Source organism: Mus pahari, chromosome 9 (genome assembly GCF_900095145.1).
Source record: "Mus pahari chromosome 9, PAHARI_EIJ_v1.1, whole genome shotgun sequence".
In the NCBI taxonomy this organism is placed as follows: domain Eukaryota; kingdom Metazoa; phylum Chordata; class Mammalia; order Rodentia; family Muridae; genus Mus; species Mus pahari.
In genome coordinates, this window is record NC_034598.1 from 87,751,289 (window position 1) to 87,774,334 (window position 23,046).

The 23,046-nt window shown below is 45.5% G+C and overlaps 1 protein-coding gene across 2 annotated transcripts in view; it reads right to left on the minus strand.

Moving 5' to 3' along the window:
• The window catches only part of Pah (phenylalanine hydroxylase), a 59,796-nt gene that overhangs the window by 17,275 nt on the left and 19,475 nt on the right, over positions 1 to 23,046 (minus strand). For both annotated transcript variants that reach the window (XM_021205217.1, XM_029542112.1), the window contains exons 4-5: positions 11,266 to 11,354; positions 1,872 to 1,939 (exon numbers count right to left, since the gene is read on the minus strand). In XM_021205217.1, coding sequence (XP_021060876.1) covers positions 1,872 to 1,939; positions 11,266 to 11,354 — 157 coding nt within the window. The remainder of the gene's footprint in view (positions 1 to 1,871; positions 1,940 to 11,265; positions 11,355 to 23,046) is intronic.

Consider the following 23,046-nt stretch of genomic DNA (forward strand, 5'->3'; position numbering starts at 1 on the left):
TATATATATATATAATTTATTTATTTTACTGGGACCAGTGACATAGCTCTCCGGCTAAGGGTACTTGCTACCAAGTCTGCCCAGAACCCACATGGCAGAGAAAGCTGAGATTCTCACAAGTTGTTCTCTAACTTATACACACATACACACACACACACACACACACACACACACCCAATAATTAATTAATTAGTTAATACATTAATGTAAAAACAAAACCAAGAAAGACAACTGGTACTTTTGCTGCGACAAATTTCCAGAAGCGGTGACATTTTGATCATACGGCTGTCCTGATTCACACTTTCTCTCCCAGTGACCCAGCAACTCTTCCCCTTCTTGAAGCAAAGCGCCTCCCACCTCTTTCAGTGTGTGGGGCTTGAGAAAGAGGACACTCAACGCTCCCTCCTCCGAAGGTGGGACTGCGGTCAGGGTTGTACAATCCCAGCTCCTTTATCCTGTCCACAGTGATCGGCTGACATGGGTCCATGTCGCAGAACTGACACCCAATCACAGAACCTTAGCACTCATTGTAGGAAAGGCTTAGAACTTCTAACTGAGCTGGGACATTGCATGGGACCTGTCTCTAAGACAGATGAGGCTGCGCCCGAAACCAAGAACAGTCCTAAGAACTTGAGCCAGAAAAGCAGCATGAGTGAGACCCTGAGCCCTGGACCTGCCTAGGCACAGGGTTAATCGGCACAGTGGAGACACTGGCTATGGTTCTGAGGACAGACAAAATTAAAACCTGCCTTTGACACCTACTAGGTAAATGGCTTTAAAATATTTAAGTTCTTTCAGCCTCAGTTTCCTCATCCGAAAAAATGAGGATGTATTACAACACTAAATGTGCGTGCGCGCGTGTGCAAGCACACGCGCGCGCGCACACACACACACACACACACACACACACGCAGGAATTTATTTAAGAGAAGATAGTGTTCTAGATGTCTCTCTATCCACACACAGGTTTGTGTTCAGCACATAAAGCCCTAGCATTTCCTTATGCTGTTGTTATCCTACCAAAGCCTCAAATACCTCAGCCTCTGGGACAGCTCTAGAGTTTCTTTTTGAGTACATCTTTTTATTTGTTCCCTTAACTCAGAAACTGCTGTCTCCAAAACACCAAGTTTCCCAAGTCCCAATTTACATATTATTCCCTGAGGACTCACAACAGCAAAGCCATTATGTTCCCAAACAACACATTTGATATGGCCATTTTCTCTTGGCTAAAATATGATAGAATTCTCAATGGAGCGAAAAAATACATCCCATCTGGCAGTTGCCTACAGGCCTGGGTCACACCAGATGAGTAGAACACAGGAGTGCAGCTGGTCCTGGTCCGAAGGCTCCGGTGTTTCGTTACTTACTGGAGCAGCCAGATTTCTTTGTCCTGGTCTAATGTGGAGAAGACCAGAGCCTGTTTCATTCATGTGGAAGCCTTTCCAATCATTTCAGACACAACAAACAATTAACTAACAAAGCTTAGGAGATACGTAGACTGCAGCACAGTGGGTAGTTTTGTTTGATCTAGAGGCGACATTTAAAAAATGTTTTATTAAGGAGATAGGTTATGCACACACACGTATACACATGCCTACATACACATGTACACATATACACATATATATACATATATACATGCTCACACATAATCACAATATACAAATACATACATACACATGCATACACATACATATACACATGCACATACATATACACACATACACATATATACATATGTACATGCATACATACATACATACATACATGCACACACACACAAATACAAACGTATACACAGACACGGGCACACACACAAAGCAGGGGGTTGGGGTATGCTATTCTCTCAGTTGTCCAACAGAGAGACTTACTGGCGGTAGTTGTAGGCAATGTCAGCAAACTGCTTCCGCCTCGCCCGGTACACAGGGTCTTTAAAGCCCTAAGAGAGAGAAGACACTTGATGACTCAAGTCTGCAGAGGGAGAGGCCTGGCACCTCCCGCAACAATCTGAGTGGAAGCTTTTGAGCTATGATGACATGCGTCTCCTTGATGATGCTCTAAAACAAGGTCTCTGTTAAACACAGAAGGAGTGAGTGACACATTCTACCAAGCCTTCAAATCAGGGAAATCTCCATTCTGAAATTTCAGTATCTACACATATACTCTGGTCATAAAAAATGTCATCTACTCTATTCTGGCTTCTAAATTAACTTGATCAAGCCAGATCAGATGCCTGCGATGAAGGCATAGATTATTCACACAATTTCTGGCAAGTGTTTTGTTTAGTAATGCTTCCCCATGTGTGTGTGTGTGTGTGTGTGTGTGTGTGTGTGTATGTATGCATGTGTATTTATGTATGTTTGTATGTATATGTGAATGTGCATGTATGTGTGTGCATATATGTGTGTATATGTGTACATGTGTGAGTATATGTATGTTTATGTGTTTATATGTATGTGTGTGTGTGTGTGTGTGTGTTGGGATGTATGTACATTTTGGGGGATGGAAGTTGGGAACATGCTGAATTCAAATATCAACCTTGGGTGTGTCAATATTCAGGAACCTTCTACCTTGTTTTACGAGAAACGCATGTGACACCATGCCTAGCTCTTTACATGGACGCTGGGGACGGAACCCGGGTCATCAAGTTTTACCTATGGACTTTTCTGAATCAGCTATCTCCACAGCTTCCATTTTAAAATAATCACCACTATGGAAATCAGTATGGAGGCCCTCTTCATTCCTTGGTAGACAAATGGATATGTACTTACTGCTGTGGTAATTTTGTTTTGCATTTTAATCTCTTGAAATAGGGTATTTCTGGGACCACCTCAGTTCTCTTGCCTCAGCCGCCCAGAGGTGCTAGGAAAATGTCATTCTCCACCTCTCTACACCTGCAGCAGCTTTTGGCACAAACTTGTCAGGTTGATCAGTATGTTGTTCCAGAACCAACAGAGTCCCTAGGAAGTAGATCCATAAGAGAAGGGCCGGGCTGTGGCTCACCCAGTTCCACTCTTTTTACTACCCTTTGGGACTTGTGAATCTCTCTGACCTGACAGGCAGGCGCTCTCATCCCTGACGGAGAGAGGGACGGCAATGTCTTCTCTGAGGCCGACTGGCAGGCGGGCTTCCCAGTCCTACCAAGCAGCGTATTTCCCAGCGCAAAGCGGCCGAGTGTGTCTCTGAGTGTTTAGGGTGGTGTGGGCACATCATGAGGGGGAAGTGTCCCCATAGATGAAAGAGTATTTTACAGAACTGTTCACTGTGGTCTGAGTTGTGGTGAGACAAGAGACTGGTCCACCGCCATCGAACTCTTCTCTGTTCCTTGCAAACATTTCCAACAATCCCTTCCAGAAATCACTTCAGTTTGCAATTTCTCCGTCTCCCCAGTCCTCCAACCCATAGACTGAGTGACTGAAAACTCAGGCTGTGTATCGCAGACAGTGTTTCAGGGTGCCTTTGAAGAAGGTCAACCTTCCCTGACTTTCAAATGTTGCCTTTGCTTTCTTTGCTTACCTGGCTTGTTAGGTTTTGCTTGTTTTTGTAAATCAGGGTCAACCAACATTTTTTAAAAAAAATTTTTTTTAAAAGGGAGAGCAATTCATATAAGGAAATTTTACCTGAGAACCTGGAGCATGGGGGCATAGAAAGAAGAAACAAGAGAGAAGGGAGGGAGGGAGGGCGGGACAGTAGGAAAGATGTGGGTAGGGATATTTCTAAGTGTTTACTAGGATGCATTTTAAGAAATAATTTTTGAAAAACCTGAATGTTTCACACTAGTAAAGCAAAATTATCATATAGTTATTCCAAACCCACACCCCAACGATAAGAAATATTCCTCAGTTTAAAGATTCTGTGGCATGTTGGTTACAAAATACAAGCTGTTGATGTCTCTAACACACTGACTGACTTAAAACCGTTAACTACAAATCGGGATGCTGGAGAGATGGCCCAGCGGTTAAGAGATCTCGCTTCTCCAGAGGGTTCGGGTTTGGGGGTTTGGTTCGGGTTTGGTTTCCAGCACTCACACGAGGTGGCTCACAACCACTTGTAACTCCAGCTCCAGGGTCCACCCCCTCTGCTGAGCTCCCTGGGCACTCACTCATACACATGAGTCAAATACTCTGACACAAATACACACACCTATGCATAAGTAAAAGTAAAAATAAAACAAATGGGGGAATTTGGGAGTTTCCGTTTGCTTGTTTGCTGTCCGTATTTGAGACAGGGTCCCACTCTGTAGCTCCAGCTAGCTTATAGTCATCATCATGGATATTGGGATCATAGGTGTGTACATGAACCACACTCCCTCTGAAGACCTAAGAACTTGCAGTTAACATAGGGCTCATTTATACTGATCCAGGATGAGTGTCTTTGGGTATTCTAGGAGGAGAACTAATTTAATTTCCAAGCATCACCAGCGAGCCATCGGGAACACCTCAAGTAGACTAAACAATAAACATTTATCCTATCTTCACACTTGAACTCATATTAACTTAAATTGAGCAATTGTCATCCTGACTAGACAGTCTTAACAGATGGCAGCGTGTCTCTCTCTAGCTCCCCCCCCCAAAAAAAATATATATATATAAAAGAAAGATTTTCACAGCATCGGGAACTCTGAAGTATGTCTAGCTGTTTGGGGATCAGAAGGGTAGACGGTGAAGCCCTGTTAGGCTGTTTACTGAAGGGTCCTAAAGTGCAATAAATAAATAAAAATTAAATGCAACATTTTCATGAAGGCTTTCCAGGCCTAACCACACTGGCAAGCTGAAACTTGGGAACTGCTTTAGGAAAGTAGGGACACGAGAGAAAACACCTTTTAACAGAAGGAATTCCATTTCACACGGCCTCCCAGAAGGGGAAACCCAGGCCTACTTCTCATCCCCACTCAGCGACGATTCATCATTCATGTGCCTTGTCTGGATGCTTTAGGGATTTTCCTACCTCTGAACGTAAAAGCTCAATGCAAAATTGCATATCTAACAGACAGTCCCTGTGTTGAGGGAAACACATAAGGGAACAGTGAATGGAATACGCCTAACTCTAAAAAACGTTCCATGGATACAGTGCACAGAGTGGCTAGCCAGCAATGCTTTGCATGTTTCTGCAGTTTTCTGCTGGGAGTTTGTAAAAAAATTTTTCTTTCTTTTTTTCTTTTCTTTTCTTTTCTTTTCTTTCTTTCTTTCTTTCTTTCTTTCTTTCTTTCTTTCTTTCTTTCTTTCTTTTTTTTTTTTGTAATTGAGAGGAGGCAAAATAATATTCTTGTTCTATTTCAAACCACTTGAAAACAACGTCAGGAGGTTCAGTACAAGAGCAGACGTGCATTGTGTGTTATGGAGATTCGTCATTTGGGACGGCTCTTTATTAAGCTCTTTTCCAGTCTCTAAAACATTCGTTATCACCTGCAAAGAGCTCCCCCAGATCTCTGTCACCTCAGCTAAGTTAGACTCACCTCTGGTCAGACTTGTGACCTTGCAGTCTGTCCTTTCAGGGCCTTGGTCTTCCATCTTTTAGGTGGCCAGGTAACCATTCCATGAGCTGAGCTGCACTCTGAGTTAAGCTGTAACTGGTGTTGGCTAATCACCCTGTCTCAGTTTAGACCAATAGCACCCATTTCACTAGCACCGTGCGTAGTTTATTTATAATCGCCCCGTCCCAAGTAAGCTAATAGCAGTGATTTGGGCTGTCCTGCCTGTAACCATGTGTGTTTTAACAGGAGAACATATTGTCATTGAGGAAGTGGTGATGGGAGGGTGTCAGGAGGAGGAGAGATGAGTCTGAGAGATTAGAAATCATGACACCATCCCAGTCTATATGCAATCCCTTTTTTTCTCTCAGAAATTTTATTGCTTAAGATTATTTGTGATAAGCCTTCTGAGGACTCTTCTAGGCTGACATATCTTGTTCATCATCATTCCTGTCACTGCCACAGTTACAGCTCAGACCTGCCATCTTCAGGACAGCAGGAGATCCTAGGTTTCAAGCTGCCATGCCCGCTCCCTAGGAGTGTGGCCTCCTGGTGGTCAGCTTATCCCTGGAAGCTTTAGTTCCCTCTTAAGGAAAATGAGATTGCTGATCCGTCCTGCTTGCAGGATAGCATGGATAGGTTAAGTCACAGGCAGAACATCATGTAAAACACGTGAGCACAATGGGCTGGGCCTAGGCCCCCTGTACATATGTAGCAGAAGTGCAGCTTGGTCTTCATGTGGGTCTCTCAACAACTGGACTAGGGGCTTTCCCTGAATCTGTTGCCTGCCTGTGGGTCCTATCTCCCTAACTGATTGAGCTGCCTTGTTCGCCTTCAGTGGGAGAGGATTCACTTAGTCCTGCAGTGATTTGATTATCCAGGGGGATGGATACCCAGAAGGGGCTCCCCCTTCTCAGAGGAGAAGGCGGGGGGGGGGTGCTGGGGGGAGGAGCTGTGTGAGGGGGTACTGGGAGGAGAGGGTGGGCTAATACTGGGATGTGAAATGGATGATTAATTAATTAAATTTAACTAACGAATAAAAATAATTAATACATATTAATTAGTTAATTCAAAACGTGAGCCCAGAACAGGTACATGTGAGCAAAAAGCCAGAGACATGAGACCTGGGGACTCCGTCTCAGAATGTAGGAAGCACACGCTGGAATGGGACCCTGAGCTCCTTCCATACCCTTAGGCTTTGTCAAGGCACCTACAGGGCCAGTCAGATGGCTCAGCAGATAAGGCACTTGCTCCCTCAAGCCCAACGACCTAAGGTTGGTACCTGGGACCCGCACGGAAGGAAAGAAGACACCCTCAAGCTGTTCTCTGGTCTGCACAGGAGTGCATGAGCACACATTCTATCTTTCTCTCTCATAATTATAATTTTTGAGAATAGGGTCTCTCTACCTAGCCCCAGCTGTCCTAGAATTTACTCTGTAGACCAGGCTGGCCTCAGACTCAGAGATCCGCCTGACTTGACCTCCCAAGTTCTGGAATAAAAATTGTGTGCCACCAAGCACATGCTATAAATTAATTTTTAAAATAAAAGAGAACAGGTGTGTAGCAGAATTTTCCCTGTCCAATCAATTGAAATATTGATCACAAGAAGCCTGCGATTGGATATGGAAAAGGGAGGCAGAGCTACGGTTTGCAGAGACAGAGGAGAGGGAAGGAAGATAGAGGAAGAACAGGACGATCCAGATTCCGGTGGCTTTAAATAGCCACAGGTAGCTATGAATATCTTATAAGGGATGGACAATTACAGGACAATTTGTCTTATCTAGGTGGGCAATTTATATCAATATTGATTGGCTCTGAGTAAATTGTGTGGCTGTTTTGTGGGGTGAGATTTTACTGATATAAATCTGACTTATAAATTACAAGCCTCAAGAGTTTTGATCTTCACTGGGCTACTGGGATTTGGGACCTCTGACCACACTGGCCTCTGCAGGGGCTAGTCTAAAGGCAGAGGCAGCAAGACCGCCAGGGCAGAGAGTAGCTGGGTTTAGTACGGGATGGTGCCACTTTTGTTTGTTTGTTCGTTTGTTTGTTTGTTTGTTTGTTTCAAGACAGGGTTTCTCTGCGTAGCCCTGGCTGTCCTGGAACTCACTTTGTAGTCCAGGTTGGCCTGGAACTCAGAAATCCGCCTGCCTCTGCCTCCTGAGTGCTGGGATTAAAGGCGTGCGCCACCATGCCCGGTGCCACTTTTTTAATATTCCCCTGCAACACAGGTGTTGAAATTTTTGTAAAGAAGAGGAACTGCTTGGAATCTACTTGTGGGGACATAAAAAATAGTGTAGCCATCGCAGAAAACGGTGTGAAGTCTCTCTAAGCATGAGAAGCAGAGCTCTCATGCTCCTAGGTAAACCCACCCGCACACAGCCCTATGGTGACCGCGTGCAATGCTGGCCCCCTGAGGAGGAGATGGAGGAGGGGCTTTCAGGGGCAAGAGATGAGAGTGCAGCCTTGAAAGCCTGGCAGAGGTTTGCCAGTGGGAAAGAACAGAGATGGTGTGGCGAGGAGCACCTCAGATAAAGGATCTGCCTTACAAAGCTCATAGTTGCTATCTCAGCTTCCCTTGGTGTGACTCTGAGAGAAGTTGATGCGCCTTCTTCCCCTTCTGCTGTACAGTTAGAGAGACTTGAGGGCACAGAGGAGATCTCCGGTGCCACTTCAGCTCCCTATCCTTACCGCCACGGAACATGGCTCACCGATACAACCTCCTGAGAGTCCTCACGTGAAAATGAAAAGTCCGGCCCTCCCAGGTGTTGATTGGCACTAGAATTAACCACATGCTGGGGATTTAGTCTAGTACACAGCCCATAATCCAAAAAGGTTAGCTAGTAAGTGCTTGATAAATACTTGTGGAAAGGAAGAGGGGGGGAAGGTGTATGAAGGAGGAGAGAGGGGGAGAGGGAGCAGGAGGGGGGAGAAGGAGCAGGAGGGAGGGAGGAAGAAAGGGAGGAGGAGGGAGGGAGGGAGGGAGGACGTAAATAAGGCAGGAAGGACAGAGTGAAGGACTGACTGCTGTCCCTAGTCCATCGAAGCTTTAGGCAGAGCACTTTTACCCTGGATTTCTAGAACAACCCTCCCTTTCCCTCATTTCACAAAGTGGCTGTTTGGGAGGCTCTGAAATGCAAGGTCACACACAAACGCCTCTTGCCAAGGGCAGGAGGTCAGGGGAGGAAGGGATCATACTGACTGCAAGGGACAGGACAGAACAGAGGGTCCTTGAAGAAGAACATCCCCTTCACAGCTAGGCTGGTGTCTGCTTGCAGTTCACACCTTGAGGCCAGGCCTGTGGGGCCCTCAGCTGCAGGGGAAAAACCCTCGGTTCTGCTCTCTGCTTGGCCCCTGTTCCCAGCATCTGATGAAGGATGGAGGGAACAGAAAGACCCTGGCGCCTCCTCTACAGGGGAACTGTGTACCTGATACGCTGTGTTTTTATGATAAAATTCATGACACGGAGAGGGTGGGAAGCCAAAGATGTGGCCTGGGTTGGCAGAGGGGAATGAATTCTGCAGTTTTAAGGCCAGCTTTGGCTTCTGAGGGGACACAAGGCTAATAGGAAGGACATGTTCCTCTGTCTCTGGACTGGCCTCTCCCACCCACCCAAAGTTTAGGATTGAGGCCAACGGGAAGGACAGAGGGTCAAGGCAGGATGCTGGGGACTGGTGAGAGAAGAGAAGTCCTGATGTGTGCACCCTGCAGGTTGAGCCAGGTCGGACTTGCTTTCCTGGGGGAAGAAATCTCTCTAGTTGTTTTTGCTCGCAGGGCCCCCAGTTGAGAGGCACAAACAGCGGCTTGTTAGAGGGGACATCAGAGTGTCTGAAGTGGCTTTTGCCACCTCTAGGCTCCATGACATGGGTTGTGTCATATACAAGAAGACAGCAGAGAATCTGTCTCCCTTGAGCTGGTATTTTCAAATTGTTTTCAGTTTGGTTCAATTTCATTTGGTTTGACCTAATTTTGGTCTACACTGGTTTGGTTTGGTTTGGTTTGGTTTGGTTTGGTTTGGTTTGGTTTGGTTTGGTTTGGCTTGGCTTTCGAGTCTTACTACATAGCTCAGGCTGTCTTAGACTTCAGGAGCCTCCTGCCTGAGGCTCACCAGCGCTCACCACCATGTCTGTAAGACAACATATGCCAGGCTTACATTGGGTGCCTACAAACACTTCCATCCTTATGGTAGGATAATTTATTCTAACGTCACAACTGAGGTTCAGGAAAGCCATTGTGAGTCCTTACAAAGATGTGAGGCAGAGACTGACACTCGGCCAAACAGTGAAGATAGGCCTGTGGCTGGCAATGCCTGGTAAGTGACAGCACCGGGTGGACATTCATATGTGCATACGTGGCAACACGAGTGTAGGGCGACTCTCCCAGACCTCAGTACTATTTTTTAAAAGTCTGGAAATAGTTTTTTTTCCCTGATTTGAAGTGTAGAGGATAGTGTTAATTCACGCCTTGTTTCTGTTCAAAAAGTAGTTTCTCCCTTTTTGTTGGTAATTGAAAGATTGGCTAAAGAGGAAATTCTGGATAACTGAAGTTGCTAGATAACTGAAGCTTCATTGCTTTCCTTGTGCAACCCAAGAGTTTTGCTACACCGGATGCTCAGGCTCTAAAAGGCTACTTCCTGGTTCCCCATTTCTTGAGTTTTTGCCACTAGCCAGCCATGAGTCTTCAACTACCCTGAGCACTGGAGTAATGTCCAAAGAGCCAAGGTTCGATTGGCAGAGGACACTGGAAAAGGCACCTGTTATGGCTGGGCCTGTGTGGGATGGAAACCTCAACCTGCTTATGGGAAACTGCCTCAGGGAAGAGCAGGCCTCCTGTTAGCTGTTGGACCTCACAAGGTAGTGAAGAGATGCTGAATAGATGCAGGCAGACCCTAGCACCAGCCACACTAAAACCTTGTTTATATAAACAGTTGCCTGGTTATTAAAGGCCAGCGAGTCCACTGCCTGGCAGAGCAGAGAACCTAAGGTCATGCTTACACACTGCCCACCCACAGCAGCTACCAGACCGCCCTGAGCTTTGGCCTAAACTGTTCACTTCCAAGGACCATTGGCCCAAGAACAAGGAATAAGAAGATCTCTCTCTCTCTCTCTCACGCACATGTACACACACACACACACACACACACACACACACAATCCTGATCCATTCCTCTAGTGAGAACCCATTAAAAGACGAAACAAAACAACAAAAATCCATGCCCTCTGCCAGAAGACCCAGGGCACAGTGAACTTCACCACCACTCTTGTGTATAAGAAAAGTCTGACCCAACCCCTGTGTCAGCTGGCTCTCTCAATGATGTCATACCTAAGGTACCACCCACCCATCTTCACCACTGGCTGAACTCTTCAAAGCCCATGTGAGTCTCTCAGTCAAACACCCTCCCCACCCCCACTGCCCCCACTTCCCTCATCTGACTAGAACCTTCTTCTCGGCTCTCTGAAGGTACAATGTCACCTCTCTCCCTGTCCCCTAGCTGTGCTTGATTTATATGTCTATAAAATGTACAAAGGCAGAAAAATAAATACAGACTACTGCATAGGGATAGCATTTTCTGGCCAGTGGTTCAGTCACTCTAACAGCAATGACAGAAGCAGTGACGACAGTGAGGTCTCGTTAATCTTTGCTGGCTTCTGTAGGAGCTCAGTAAAATTCTTATAACCAAATAAACAAACACATCGCTCCAAGCTGAAGGTGTAGGAGGAGGGGAGAGGAAGAGAAGATGGAGGGAAGGTGGAGAGAAGGGTGGAAGACTCTAATCCTCAGAGCCCTGGACTCACTGGGTGGTCTGCATCCAGTTCGGCTCCATAGCTGAGAATCTGATTGGCGAATCTGTCCAGCTCCTGAATGGTCCTTGGGAACCAGGGCACTGTAACACAGAAAAGGCCAAGTTCTGATTGCAGGCTGTAGGACATGTGGCTAGCAGCCTCTCTGAGCCCCAATCAGTCACGTTGATGGTGACAGTAAACAAGGTTCCGCATAACTCTTAAATTTAAATTCCATTTTCTTGGGAAACTGATTTGAAAACACACCCCAAAGAGGCCACCAGACTTAGATTAAACCTTGGCCTAGGCTGTTCTTTGGGACCCTCTGTCTCAGAGATTAAGGAATGGGAGGGCCTTCTACCCAGTCCTCTACTGCAGCCCACTAAAGGACTCTTTCCTGTCCACAGAACACAGGACAAATGCAAGTTCTGCACCCTGGAATATTAGACCTTTGGAACTCTGACTGAAGCAGAGGCCACACCCAGCTCCATCTCATGCCGGAAAGTTTTCATGAACGGTCTCAAATTCATCCCCTGCCCACCCTTGATAGTAGCTGTTAACAAAAGATTTTCTTTAGCAGAAAAAAAAAATGATATATAGCCCCAAATATAAATTAGACAGAAGTTAAAAAGGGAAAGAGGAGTCCTCAGACACCAGCTCTGTACCTCGGGACTCCCTCCTCAGTACCTTAGGCACCCCTATAAAACCTTTTGATCTCAAAGCCAATTACGGCCACTGAGAATTTGACAGGGTCAAGTCACTTGGAGCTTGCTTTCCCAAGTAGCACCACGGGGAAGGACAAGGATACGTGAGTCTCGTGTCTGCCATGATGGTATCCGCGCTAGAGAGAGATCACAGCAAAGAGAAGGTGACACCATCCAGATCCGTGAGTCTTACAAGAGATGTACTGGGTCCAAGTGCCTTGTGTATGAACAGAGACCAGGAAAGTGTGAACTCTAGGTCCTCTGAGGGCCAGAGCCATGAGGGCTGAGCAGCTGTGGAAAGGTTGGAGGGAAGATTAAAAAAAAAAAAGTCTCTGGTTATATTAGCAGATAAGGTTTTAATGATAGCAACCACCATTCACAGTCTCTACTCTGACCTCGTTTCTGTTTCTGAAGTCCTTCCTCAGATAAGGAAGATATTACAGCCTCTATTATACAGATTTTTAAAAAAGCAAAGATTTAAAAAATCTGAGAGTCAGAATAATTGGCTTAAGATCACACCAGGACTAAGACAGGGACAGACTCTTAGGAGCAGATAGACATGGCAGGGTTCTTTTTAGTGAGCCAAGGCGGTGGTTATTAACCCTGAAAGGAGGCCGGAGGGCCCAGTGTTGAATCTGCAAGCAGCCCCGGCCTGGTGTCAGATAGGTGACTCTGTGTCCACGCCCTTCTCTGTGAAAAACGGAAACGGTAACAATAGGAAGGGTAGCTGATGTTTTCTGAAGCATTACCATGTGCTAGGTACTGGGGTTACATTTGAGATGGAGTTTGTCCTTTAATCTGAGGTTGCTGTGAGGAATGACAGAAGGAATAATGGGTACAGCCCAAGGTAAGTTTCCCACCACCTACTGGCTCAAGTAGGATGAGAAAGAGCACTCCTGCCATCTAGTGGCCAAGTTGAGGAAATGCCCCCTGGAGCTCTAAGCAGGCGTCTCAGCAAGAATTTCCCTAAAACTTCACCAACTGTGCTCATAAAATGAAGTCAGAGCCTGTTTTTTTGTGGATCCAAGCTGCCCAAGCTCTACAATTCCCACATCAACAATGCATAAAAAGGCAGGTGCCGCTCTAAATATTCTTTACATGGTGAACTGTTTTGGTTCACTGGAGTGCTCAAACGCTTTGTAACTGACTGCAAAGCACTCTAGTTATGAGCAGCAGATGAACAGGTTTTTAAGTGTGTCTCTACTTTGGCTGAGGAACTTATCCCCCAAGCCAGCCCTTTATTTCTGGCTAATATCAGGGAAAACTCAATTCCAGAGTTCCATAGGTCACAGACAATATACATACACAATTGCAAGGCACATAGACACATGAGTCCCTGAACACACATGCTCAGGAACAAGCATATGCACACATAAGCACATGTGTATGTACTGCTAGTGAATGACAGAGCCAGGATTCACATCCAGCTGCTTCCATGCTGGTCCCTGAGTCTTGATCTCAATCCATCTGTCACACTGGGCAGTGACAGGGCCACCTGATTGACAGCACTGGCTTTCAAGCCTGACTGGCTCTTTAGTTCCTCACACTGGGGTTTTCATGACTTTAAAGCACAGGTCACTTGTCTGCATCAACCTTTGAGTGGTGGCAACAGATGCTGTCTTAGCGTAGGTCACCTATGTGACAGGTATGGCCCTCAAGGAGTTACTGAAGCTGCCTCCTCCCACCCTCACCATGGGCACCATGAGGAAAGTCATTTTTTTTTCTACTTTACAGATGAGGGAACTGAGGAGAAGGGAGAAAAGTCTAGAAGGAAAACTTCTTACTCCAGACTGCTGGAACTTTGGAGTCTCTACTCAAAATGTGTTCTTCCTACCTACCATGTATAGGGGGGGCACAAGGTTCTTGTGCCCTAGGGAAACCAAGAATGTTACACATGGAGACATACCTGTTTTTCACTCAGAGGGCTGGGAGTGAATGCAGTTAACAGCCTGGTGATTTGTGCTATCTGTAGGGCCAGGCCACACCCGCATCCCCCAGACTATTATATTTATCCCAGACCCTTCCTCTCTAGACCTTTAGCTTGAGCATTGTCTCTTGCTGAATTGAAACCACCCCTCCGGGAGATGTCACATGTACATCTGGTGTGATGGAGATCACACCTGATCCTCCCCCAGGCCTTTAAGCTACCTTAAGCTCTACTGCACACATGGCATTGAGAGGAATGTTACCAGAAAATCTTTTCCAAAAATACTACTACTGTTCTTAAATGCCTAAAAATATAAACGGACCGGAATCAGATCCAGAAGTTTGAACCAGCACCAGCTAACTAGGTCATATTTCCTTCCTACCTCACAAGAATCATTTCTCTTTGCAGGGACCCCCCACAGCGATGAGAACTGCTTTCCAGCCCTGTCCCCTAAGCTTTGCCCGAAGCAGTCTTTTTGCCTCAAGACCAGTGTTTTCCTGGTGTATTGAAACTCTTGCATAGATACTGGTGTCTGTTTTCTTGTAATATCAGAAGTGCCAAGAAAAGGCCAGGTCTCCCATGAGACCTCACCTGTCTCTCCAGGTGTTAGGATCAAAGGGCCTCTCTGAATGGCCCTGGTCTGGACAGCGAGACCTGCCCCTCTCCCCTATACTGAGCACAATGAACAGCCCCATCTTCTCAGTTCTGATTATCCTTGGTTGCTTATTGCTTTCTAATGGCCTGAGAGTCGCTTGCAGGTCAGACAGCACCTGGGCCAGCAGAAGCACAAGCCAAACTTTTTTGTAGCAGTGCCCTCCCCAGACACTCAGATTTCCCAGCATCCCAGCATGCGTTGAGCACCCTTGCAGACCATGCCCTGGGATGAGAGGTGACAACTCTGAGGTGACTACATTCTATGAGGGCAGCACAAAACAAGCAATAGAAAAACCACAAATACACATCACCAGAAGCCCCCAAAGAAGAAAGTGGAGCCAGAAGATGGAAGTCATGGGTGTGGTATTGCATTAATTTCTTTTTAAAAATTCTCCAGCTTAGTTGAGGTATAATTAAAAAAACAAAACATGTATATGTATGTATTTAACAATAATCATTTTATATACATCTGCATTGTGAAATGATTACCACAGTCAGGTTAATGAACTTGTCTACTGCTTCCTATAGTTACCATTGTGTGTGTGTTTGTGTACAGTTGTTTGTACATGTATGTATGTGTGTGCATGTCTATATCTGGGTACATGCATATATACACATACATGTGTGGGCCCATGTGCGTGTGTGTGTGTGTGTGTGTGTGTGTGTGTGTGTGTGTGTAGGATACAAAATGTCTCTCATCAACTTCAAGTATACACTGTATTATTATTATTATTATTGTTACTATTTTGCATGTTAGATTTCCAGTGCTTATTTATCATACAACTTAAACTTTGTACCATTTGACCAATATCTCCCGATTTCTCTCCCCACAGCACCTGGAAAGCCATTCTCTGCCCCTGTGAATTTGACTTTCTGGGCCTCTTGAATAAGAAAGGCCCCGCAGCGTTTGTTTTCCTATAATGAGCTGATTTACTTCACAAAGGCCCTCATTCCTGTTGCAGCAAATAGAAAGTCACCTGCCATGGCTGGATGATATTCCATTTACACACACACACACACACCCACACACACACACACACACACACACACACACCGACATTTTCTGTATCTACTCACATACATGTGGAGATTTCTCCACAGTAAACAAGGAAGTTCTGGTGTGTTTTTAAGATACTGATTTCATGTTCTTTGAATGTATAACCTTAGGTGGTATAGTTGGGTCACATCCTGTTCTAATTTAATATGAGGGGCAATAACATACTGGGTCCCATTAAACCAAACCAATGTACCGTCCACTCAATCGTGTACAAGGATTCTCTTTTTCCCACTCCCTCACCACCACTGGTTATCTCATCTCCATTCTGTGAGCCATAGGATGCTATGTAAAGACATCTATGCCTCTCATTCCTCGAGATGCTAGAGACTCAGTCCTACTCTGCTGGAGCCCAGTGCGAGCTGGGAGAGTCAAAGGTTGTGCCTGCTTCACTATTTTCCTGTGTTTCCTGAGGACAGTCGGTCTAACGATGGCAAAGAGCCCCACAGTGAAGCCAGACTGTGATCTGCTCTTACCATCTAAGGGATCAGAGGAATAGCAGAGCCTCTTGGGACTCAATACTAACATGTTCATGGGAGAGCAACTACAGAACATACCTTCATATAAACAATGAAATGAGTCAATATATATGCTTTTGCTGAAAAGTTGTGGTTCATAATGAATAGTATTGTTGGTCAATTGTAAACACAGAGAGAGAGAGAGAGAGAGAGAGAGAGAGAGAGAGAGAGAGAGAGAGAGAGAATCACATATCGCTTACTAAATACATTCTGAGAAGTGCACAATTTCATTCTGTGTGATTCAGACAATATTCATTCAAGCTCATCGGTCACTATCACTAAGCACTATATTGGGTCCACTGTTGTCTATAACAGCTTTATATGGGCCTGATTGCATATATTGTCACATGTGTATACACACACACACACACACACACACACTCACAGGAGGATTGAGTGGGGAAGGGAAGAAGGGGAGGGCAAAAGGGAGAGGGGGAGGGGAGGGGGAGGAAAAGGAAGAGGAAGAGAGAGTTGGATTCTTTGTCACACAAAAAGCAGAGTAAAATTTCTAGAAAAACTAACAAACATGCCGTTTCCTTTGTAATATACACAGTCGTGCATTGACTTCTGGATCCACAAAACAGATTCAAACCATCTTTCTTTGCTGCTGGATGAACTGAACGCCACAACAGGCAGGACACATCTGAGTCCCGTGGTCAGCACACAGATCGTGGTCGATCGGTGTTTGCCACGATAATAGATTTAATAATTCTGGCAGTAATGAAAGAGAGAGGAGAACCAGAGTTTGGAGTGAAGAACTGTTTCTCCATCCAGTCCAGGTATTAACACCCTTCTGAATACTGTGCCTCAGTTCCCCCCCCCCCATAAGCCATGCATGTTGTGTGTACTTTTTGCTAAGGTCCGGGATGAGTTTTGTGTTCTGAGATGTGTGGAACGCTGTGAGAGGTGGCCCAGAGGACCCATAAAAAGATGCTTCCACCACAGTCAGCAGGGCAGCTGTGTTTATCTTCTGGGAGTAGAGTCGCTATATTTTCAGCCCTTAAGTTATGGTCCACAGCATCTCTCCTCCATGGAAGAGCTCAGACTGAGCCCTGCTATCTCCCAACTGAACCCCAGAGGGCAACAAAGACAGCTAGTTCCAACCCTGAAAAGTTCTTCCCTCAGAGCAAAAACAATCTATTTGGGCTCATCTAGCTTAGTTCAGGCCTCTTAGTAGCAAAGAAAGGACTTAATTAATTAAATAATTATCATAAACAGATCAGAGAAAGTTGAAAAAAATTACAAAAAGAGTCCAAGACATAAACTACTCAACAGCCTGGTTGGTAGGGCCCCCGGCATTTGAGTTCAGGGCCTGGTCTAGAGACTACAGGAGACCCCCAAGGCCTCTCTATAAGGGCATGGATGTCTACCCAGGTGCAGGGGCCTCTGATGACCTTCATTATCATACAGAAATGTCCAGAACACAAAGCAATGCAGGAAAAAATAAAAGGCATTTCATGTTTTTCGTGGAAAGATTTCTCTGCTAGTTCACAGCTTTTGGACTTTATGCAATTCGCTTTATCTCTCAGTGGTTCCCTAGTGTCTCATTTGAAAAATGGTCATAAAAATCCTATGTCTCTCAGAGTTGGTGAGGATCAAGATGAACTCTGTGTGGATGGGGAGATGACTCAGTGCATAAAGAACCTTCCTAGCAAACGTGAGAACCTGGATTCACACTCAGAAACTCCATGGAGAGACAGTCAAATGCCTGTAATCTCAAGGTTCCCACTGCAAAATCAGAGGTAGGGGCAGGAGACTCACCAGTAGCTCACAGGCCAGGTAGTCTAGTACCCACAGAGGATGAAACAAAGAGATACTGTTTCAAAGTAGACGGAGGGGACCAGTACCAGAGGTCTCCTTCCTCGGAGCTCCACACTCCTGCTGTGACATGTACACACTGCACACTGGGTGTGCACATGCGCACACTTCCGAGAGAGATTAAAAATGATGACCTATGTACAGGCACATAAAGAAGTCTTACAGCACTGTTTAACACGTAGTAAGGAATTTTAAAGTATTTCATCATATTATTATTCTTGCTGCTATTAGAAGGCCAAAAGGTAAATGGTGACAGGCCTGGGATTCACTGTTGGCAACTGCTCAGCCCTCCCTCAACTCTCCTCCTCCTCCTCCTCCTCCTCCTCCTCCTCCTCCTCCTCCTCCTCCTCCTCCTCCTNCTCCNCCTCCTCCTCCTCCTCCTTCTCCCCCTCCTCCTCCTTCTCCTCAGCCCTGGCCAGTAACCTGTGTCCTATGGAATAGAAGGACCTGGGTCCATTAAACGCTTGCAAGCTTGGAATAAGGCAGGAGTCTTGGGAAAAGAGACCCCGCGGAGACAAGAACCCAGTAGAGGGGTAAGAATGGCCAGAGGCACATGACTTCATTTCTCTTCTGAGCCGGAAGGAACAAGCAGTCTGGGGACCCCCTAAGTATGGAGCCCAGAGAAAAGCACCTTTTGCACTCAGCTCCAAACACATCTCTGCCCTGACACCACGCACGGAAGGGTGAACATCTCCGTGCCCAGGGATATCTTCCTAAGCATGTGAGTCTGAAAGAGTGACTTGTTCCCCCCAAGAGTCTGGATTTTCCTCTGTAAAATTTATCAGGGAATAAATCCAGCTATCTGTCTCCTTCTTTGGTATGGGAAGCAACAAACCTGTAGCAGGTGGCTCTATCGCCAGCCATTGTGTTTGAATCTCAGAGCCAAGTCCACAGGTGCCTGTCCGGCTAAGTAAATATGGTGATTTAAGCTGCTGGTGGCCCGGCCAAAGCTCACTTCTGTGCCCCGCAGCCCGTAGGCCTGACCAATTTGTCAGCCAAAAAGTTCTAATTACCTTTTTGATGAGCTAAAGCAGGGCCTGACAGGGCCCTGAAGAACTCCTTTCTGTCTTCCATCCAGACCTTCCTGGATATCATAAAACCTACCACCTACTCCGTACACTTTCTTCTCAGTTGGATTGCAGCCCCACCCCCACCGGACCCTCCCCACACACAGGGGTCTCACTCACAATGCTGAGAAGAGGCATTGACCCCAGTGACCCAGGCCTTCATTTTGAAAACTTAAATCAGATTAGCTCATTAATGACCTTGCCAAATACCCCAGTGGTGGGTCAGGCTCTGCCAGCCCCTCCAGAGGCGCTGGGCTTGGGGTTAATGAATTACTGAGCCGGCTGGTGCAACAGAGGCTCTCTGTGAAGCCAGTGGCAAACGGGAGGGGGTGCAGATCATTAATAAATATTGATTTGGCTCCAAAGGAAGCAGCCAGAGAGCAGGCCCCTGGACACCCACGTTGCGGTCCCATTAAGTCAGGGTCAACTGTTCTACCCAGACGTCAAGGGGACCGCTGGCTCCAGAGTGTTCCCAAAGAAAAGGCTCCCAAGAGCCGACTTCCTGCTTCGTTGGGTCAGTGAGAGTCCATTAAATCCACAGTAGTTCAAGGCAGACAGATCCCAATCTAACTCCCATCCTCTGTCAGATGTTCACCAGCCCCGGGGCTGAGTCAACAAGGCACCCAGGATGGTGGCCAGCCTGTCTCAGGAAGAGCAATAAATCCTCAGATACAGAGACCCAGAACAGAAGGGTATTTTCACCCCAACTCCAGGCTCCCCTGTGTCTCCTCCGAGGCCATGGCCCCAGCCTCCTACTGAAGCAGCTACTGTGTGAGTTCCAGGAGCCATTGCGAAGGGAGAGGGCGTGGCTGCCCGACGTTGCAGGTGAAGACCTCCAGGGGTCTTATTCTTCCTTTAAAGAACTTCTATGTCTGTTTTCTAGGGACAGAAAAACCATCATCTTGGCACGAGTAAAGGGACCAAAGCTTGGCTGGAAGGATAAGCTAACGCCCTCTGCATCCTGGACAGCGTTGTATCTGACATGGTGGGATCCTGGCGAAGCACACAGCCTCTGTTTATTAATCCGATTCTTAGAATCACAAATAGAAATGAGTGAAGACTAGAAATTTCAGTGAAACATTGAAATTATAACTAAATAAAAAAATCTGTAGTGCCCTTTACTGTAGGGCCTAAGCTAGAGCTACTCTCCCACTGGCCCTTACAATGGGTTATGTGTCTCCATTTTTTTTAAGATTTACTTTATTTTTAACCAGAGGAGGCATGTGCATGTGAGTGCCGGAGCCAGAGGAGGCCAGGTCATTGGGGGTCCCTTAGAGATGGAGTTACAGGAAGTTGTGAGCCACCGCACTTGGGTGCTGGACACCCAATTCCTATCCTCAGAAAGAGTGATATGTGTTTTAAACTATGAGCCATCTCTCTCTGGCCTCAAAGATACTACATGTCTCTTACAGGTACATAGTGACAGGTTAGCCATTATATCCCCATAACATCCAATTCTGCCTTCTAAATACTTATAGGATCTGGGATAAGCTGATATATCTCTCACAACTTGAGTTATGTTCAACTAGCCTATATCGGGTCAAACATAATACATGCAATGCCTTATCTAACCCCAAGTCTTCCTCTCCTCCCACCTGTTGGACCAGAGACTGAGTTCAGTGCACACAAAAGGATACACCTTAGACATACCATGTCTTCCCATCATTGCCATATGTCACATCATACAGCAATGACTCCACACCAGGGTGGGCACGACTCCTGCTTTCCCTCCTACTGTTATCCCTGGATGACCAATGGATAGCGTCAACCCTAATGTGGGGAAGGCTGCCACCAATTCCCTCTGCGTTGCTATCCTGGATCCACACCCATGGTGCTGGTGGTAACACATGGCCTGATGTCAGCTGAAGTTGTGGATGACAGCCACATCTCTCTATTGAGGCCCAAACGTGTCAGAGACTGAGGTCTCATTCATCTGGATCAAGTTCAGTTCAATCATTTTACACCCCAAGATTATCTTGCACAACCTTGCCCATGAAGTGTAGGAAGTAGCAGAGTGGGTCTTAGTTATGTCTCTCAGATGAAGAAGAAAAGGCTGGTGGGGTTAACTATTGAAAGGGGACAAGTGGCCATGTAGAAAGTAGTGAAGCAAATACTGGCTCTTGACTTTTAAATTATTGCTCTTTCTGGGTCACTACGAGGTTCCCATTGGACCAGTGTGAATGACAAGTTGGCACTTAGTTACAATCACTTTGGAACCATCTGTGTCATGTGGAGAAAAGACATTCTTGGTCTGTTCCCTCTAACTTTCACAATCTCAATCTTAGCCCGAATAGCATGTGGTATTGCCCTCTATTTAACAAAGACCGTGAGTTTGGGGACTCTGGACCTGAACACCTGTGAAAATCATCGTGTATCTTGTTAAAAGACTCATGTATTAATTTACTGACAATACAGGCCCTGTGTGTCAGCCTCTATCAAAATTATATCATGTAATCCACACAATCACACTAGCACTAAATATCTTCACATTTCAAATGAGATGCAACAGGCTTAAGGAGAGCAAGCAAATTGGTGGAATGGCTACTGACCAGGGGCTAAACTGGAACAATGAAGAATGCAAAACCATTCTACCTCCCAACTTTACCTCTCCCTCATTTCCTAACACTGAAAACATGAATAATGTTCTCTGGTTACTCTAGCTATCGCAAAGATCCAGTAGACGTGTAAAATGAGGAAGAATTCCAAGAGCAGGGTTTGGAACACAAATGAGAAATTCTTCTTTTCACCTGCTCCTCGTTCTGTGATCTTTCTAAGTTTGAACTCAGTGGCCTGGCCAACCAGACAGCCCCATCAGGGAATTTGTTCAGACTTTTCTTTGCAAATGAATCATTGACATCTTGGGGGCGCAAGCAGAATATCAACAGCATTAGGTGGTTCTGCATAGAGTCCCAGACTTCCTCCTCTCCTCTAGGACGTGCTCATCCTTCCAGATAATAGGCACAGGCTGAAGACACAGGAGCTGTCTCCCTAGCTGTCAGGACTTACTTAAAGCAATATAACATTTAGGGAGCATCTAAAGAAAGACTTAAAACAGTGATACAACCGTGAGTTCCCACAAATCCAAAGATAAGTCATCTCCTGCAGATACAGGACCAGGAGCATCTAACAGTTGTGCCTGTGAAAGCCACACACAGGGGAAAGCTGAATGTATGGAGGAAAGTTTTAATTGACAAGAGAAGGAGAAGTTAGAAACAGAATACACAGACAGAGAAAGCAATAGGAAAAAATATAAAGATGCAGGTGGTGAGACTGAAGAAACTCCAACCATATGGACCACTCAGCCTTAAGCAGCTTTCTGCTAAAGACTCTTAGGAACCATGACTCCTTTGAAAAGTGTTCTCGTCTTAAAAGCAAATAGGCGTGCACACATGTGCACCACTTTGCCAAGACTTGGGAGGGGCAGGTCAGAGCCTTTTATGGGATCCTACCACTGATTACAGGAATCCTAAATGAATGTCAAACATCTGTCTTACTCAGTATGGCTCTGCAGAGCGGGGATATTGAAGAAGAAAAGAGAAACCTGTAGGGGATTGAGCTTAGAGGGAAGAAATGTGTGTAATAAAGATTCGTCTGTCTTCTATCGGTAATCTTAACTCTATGCTAGGCAGATAAATAAGTGATAGTATAGAGATAGATGATAGATAGATAGATAGATAGATAGATAGATAGATAGATAGATAGATAGATAGATAGATCATAGAGGATAAAAAGATAAACAAATGATGGATGGATTGATAAATAGATGTATAAATAGATGACACATACAAATATACACATATATGTACTTATGTATATAAGTAGTCTGATGGAAAACCAGGTGAATGGAAAGATGGTTAATAGATAGATAGATAGATAGATAGATAGATAGATAGATAGATAGATAGATAGAACAGACAGACAGACAGACAGAATAAACAGACAGATATATGATACATGCATATATAAACATGTGTTCTTGTGAATATACACAGACACATGGGAAAACATGTGAATGAATATAAGAGATAGATGATAGATAGATAGATAGATAGAT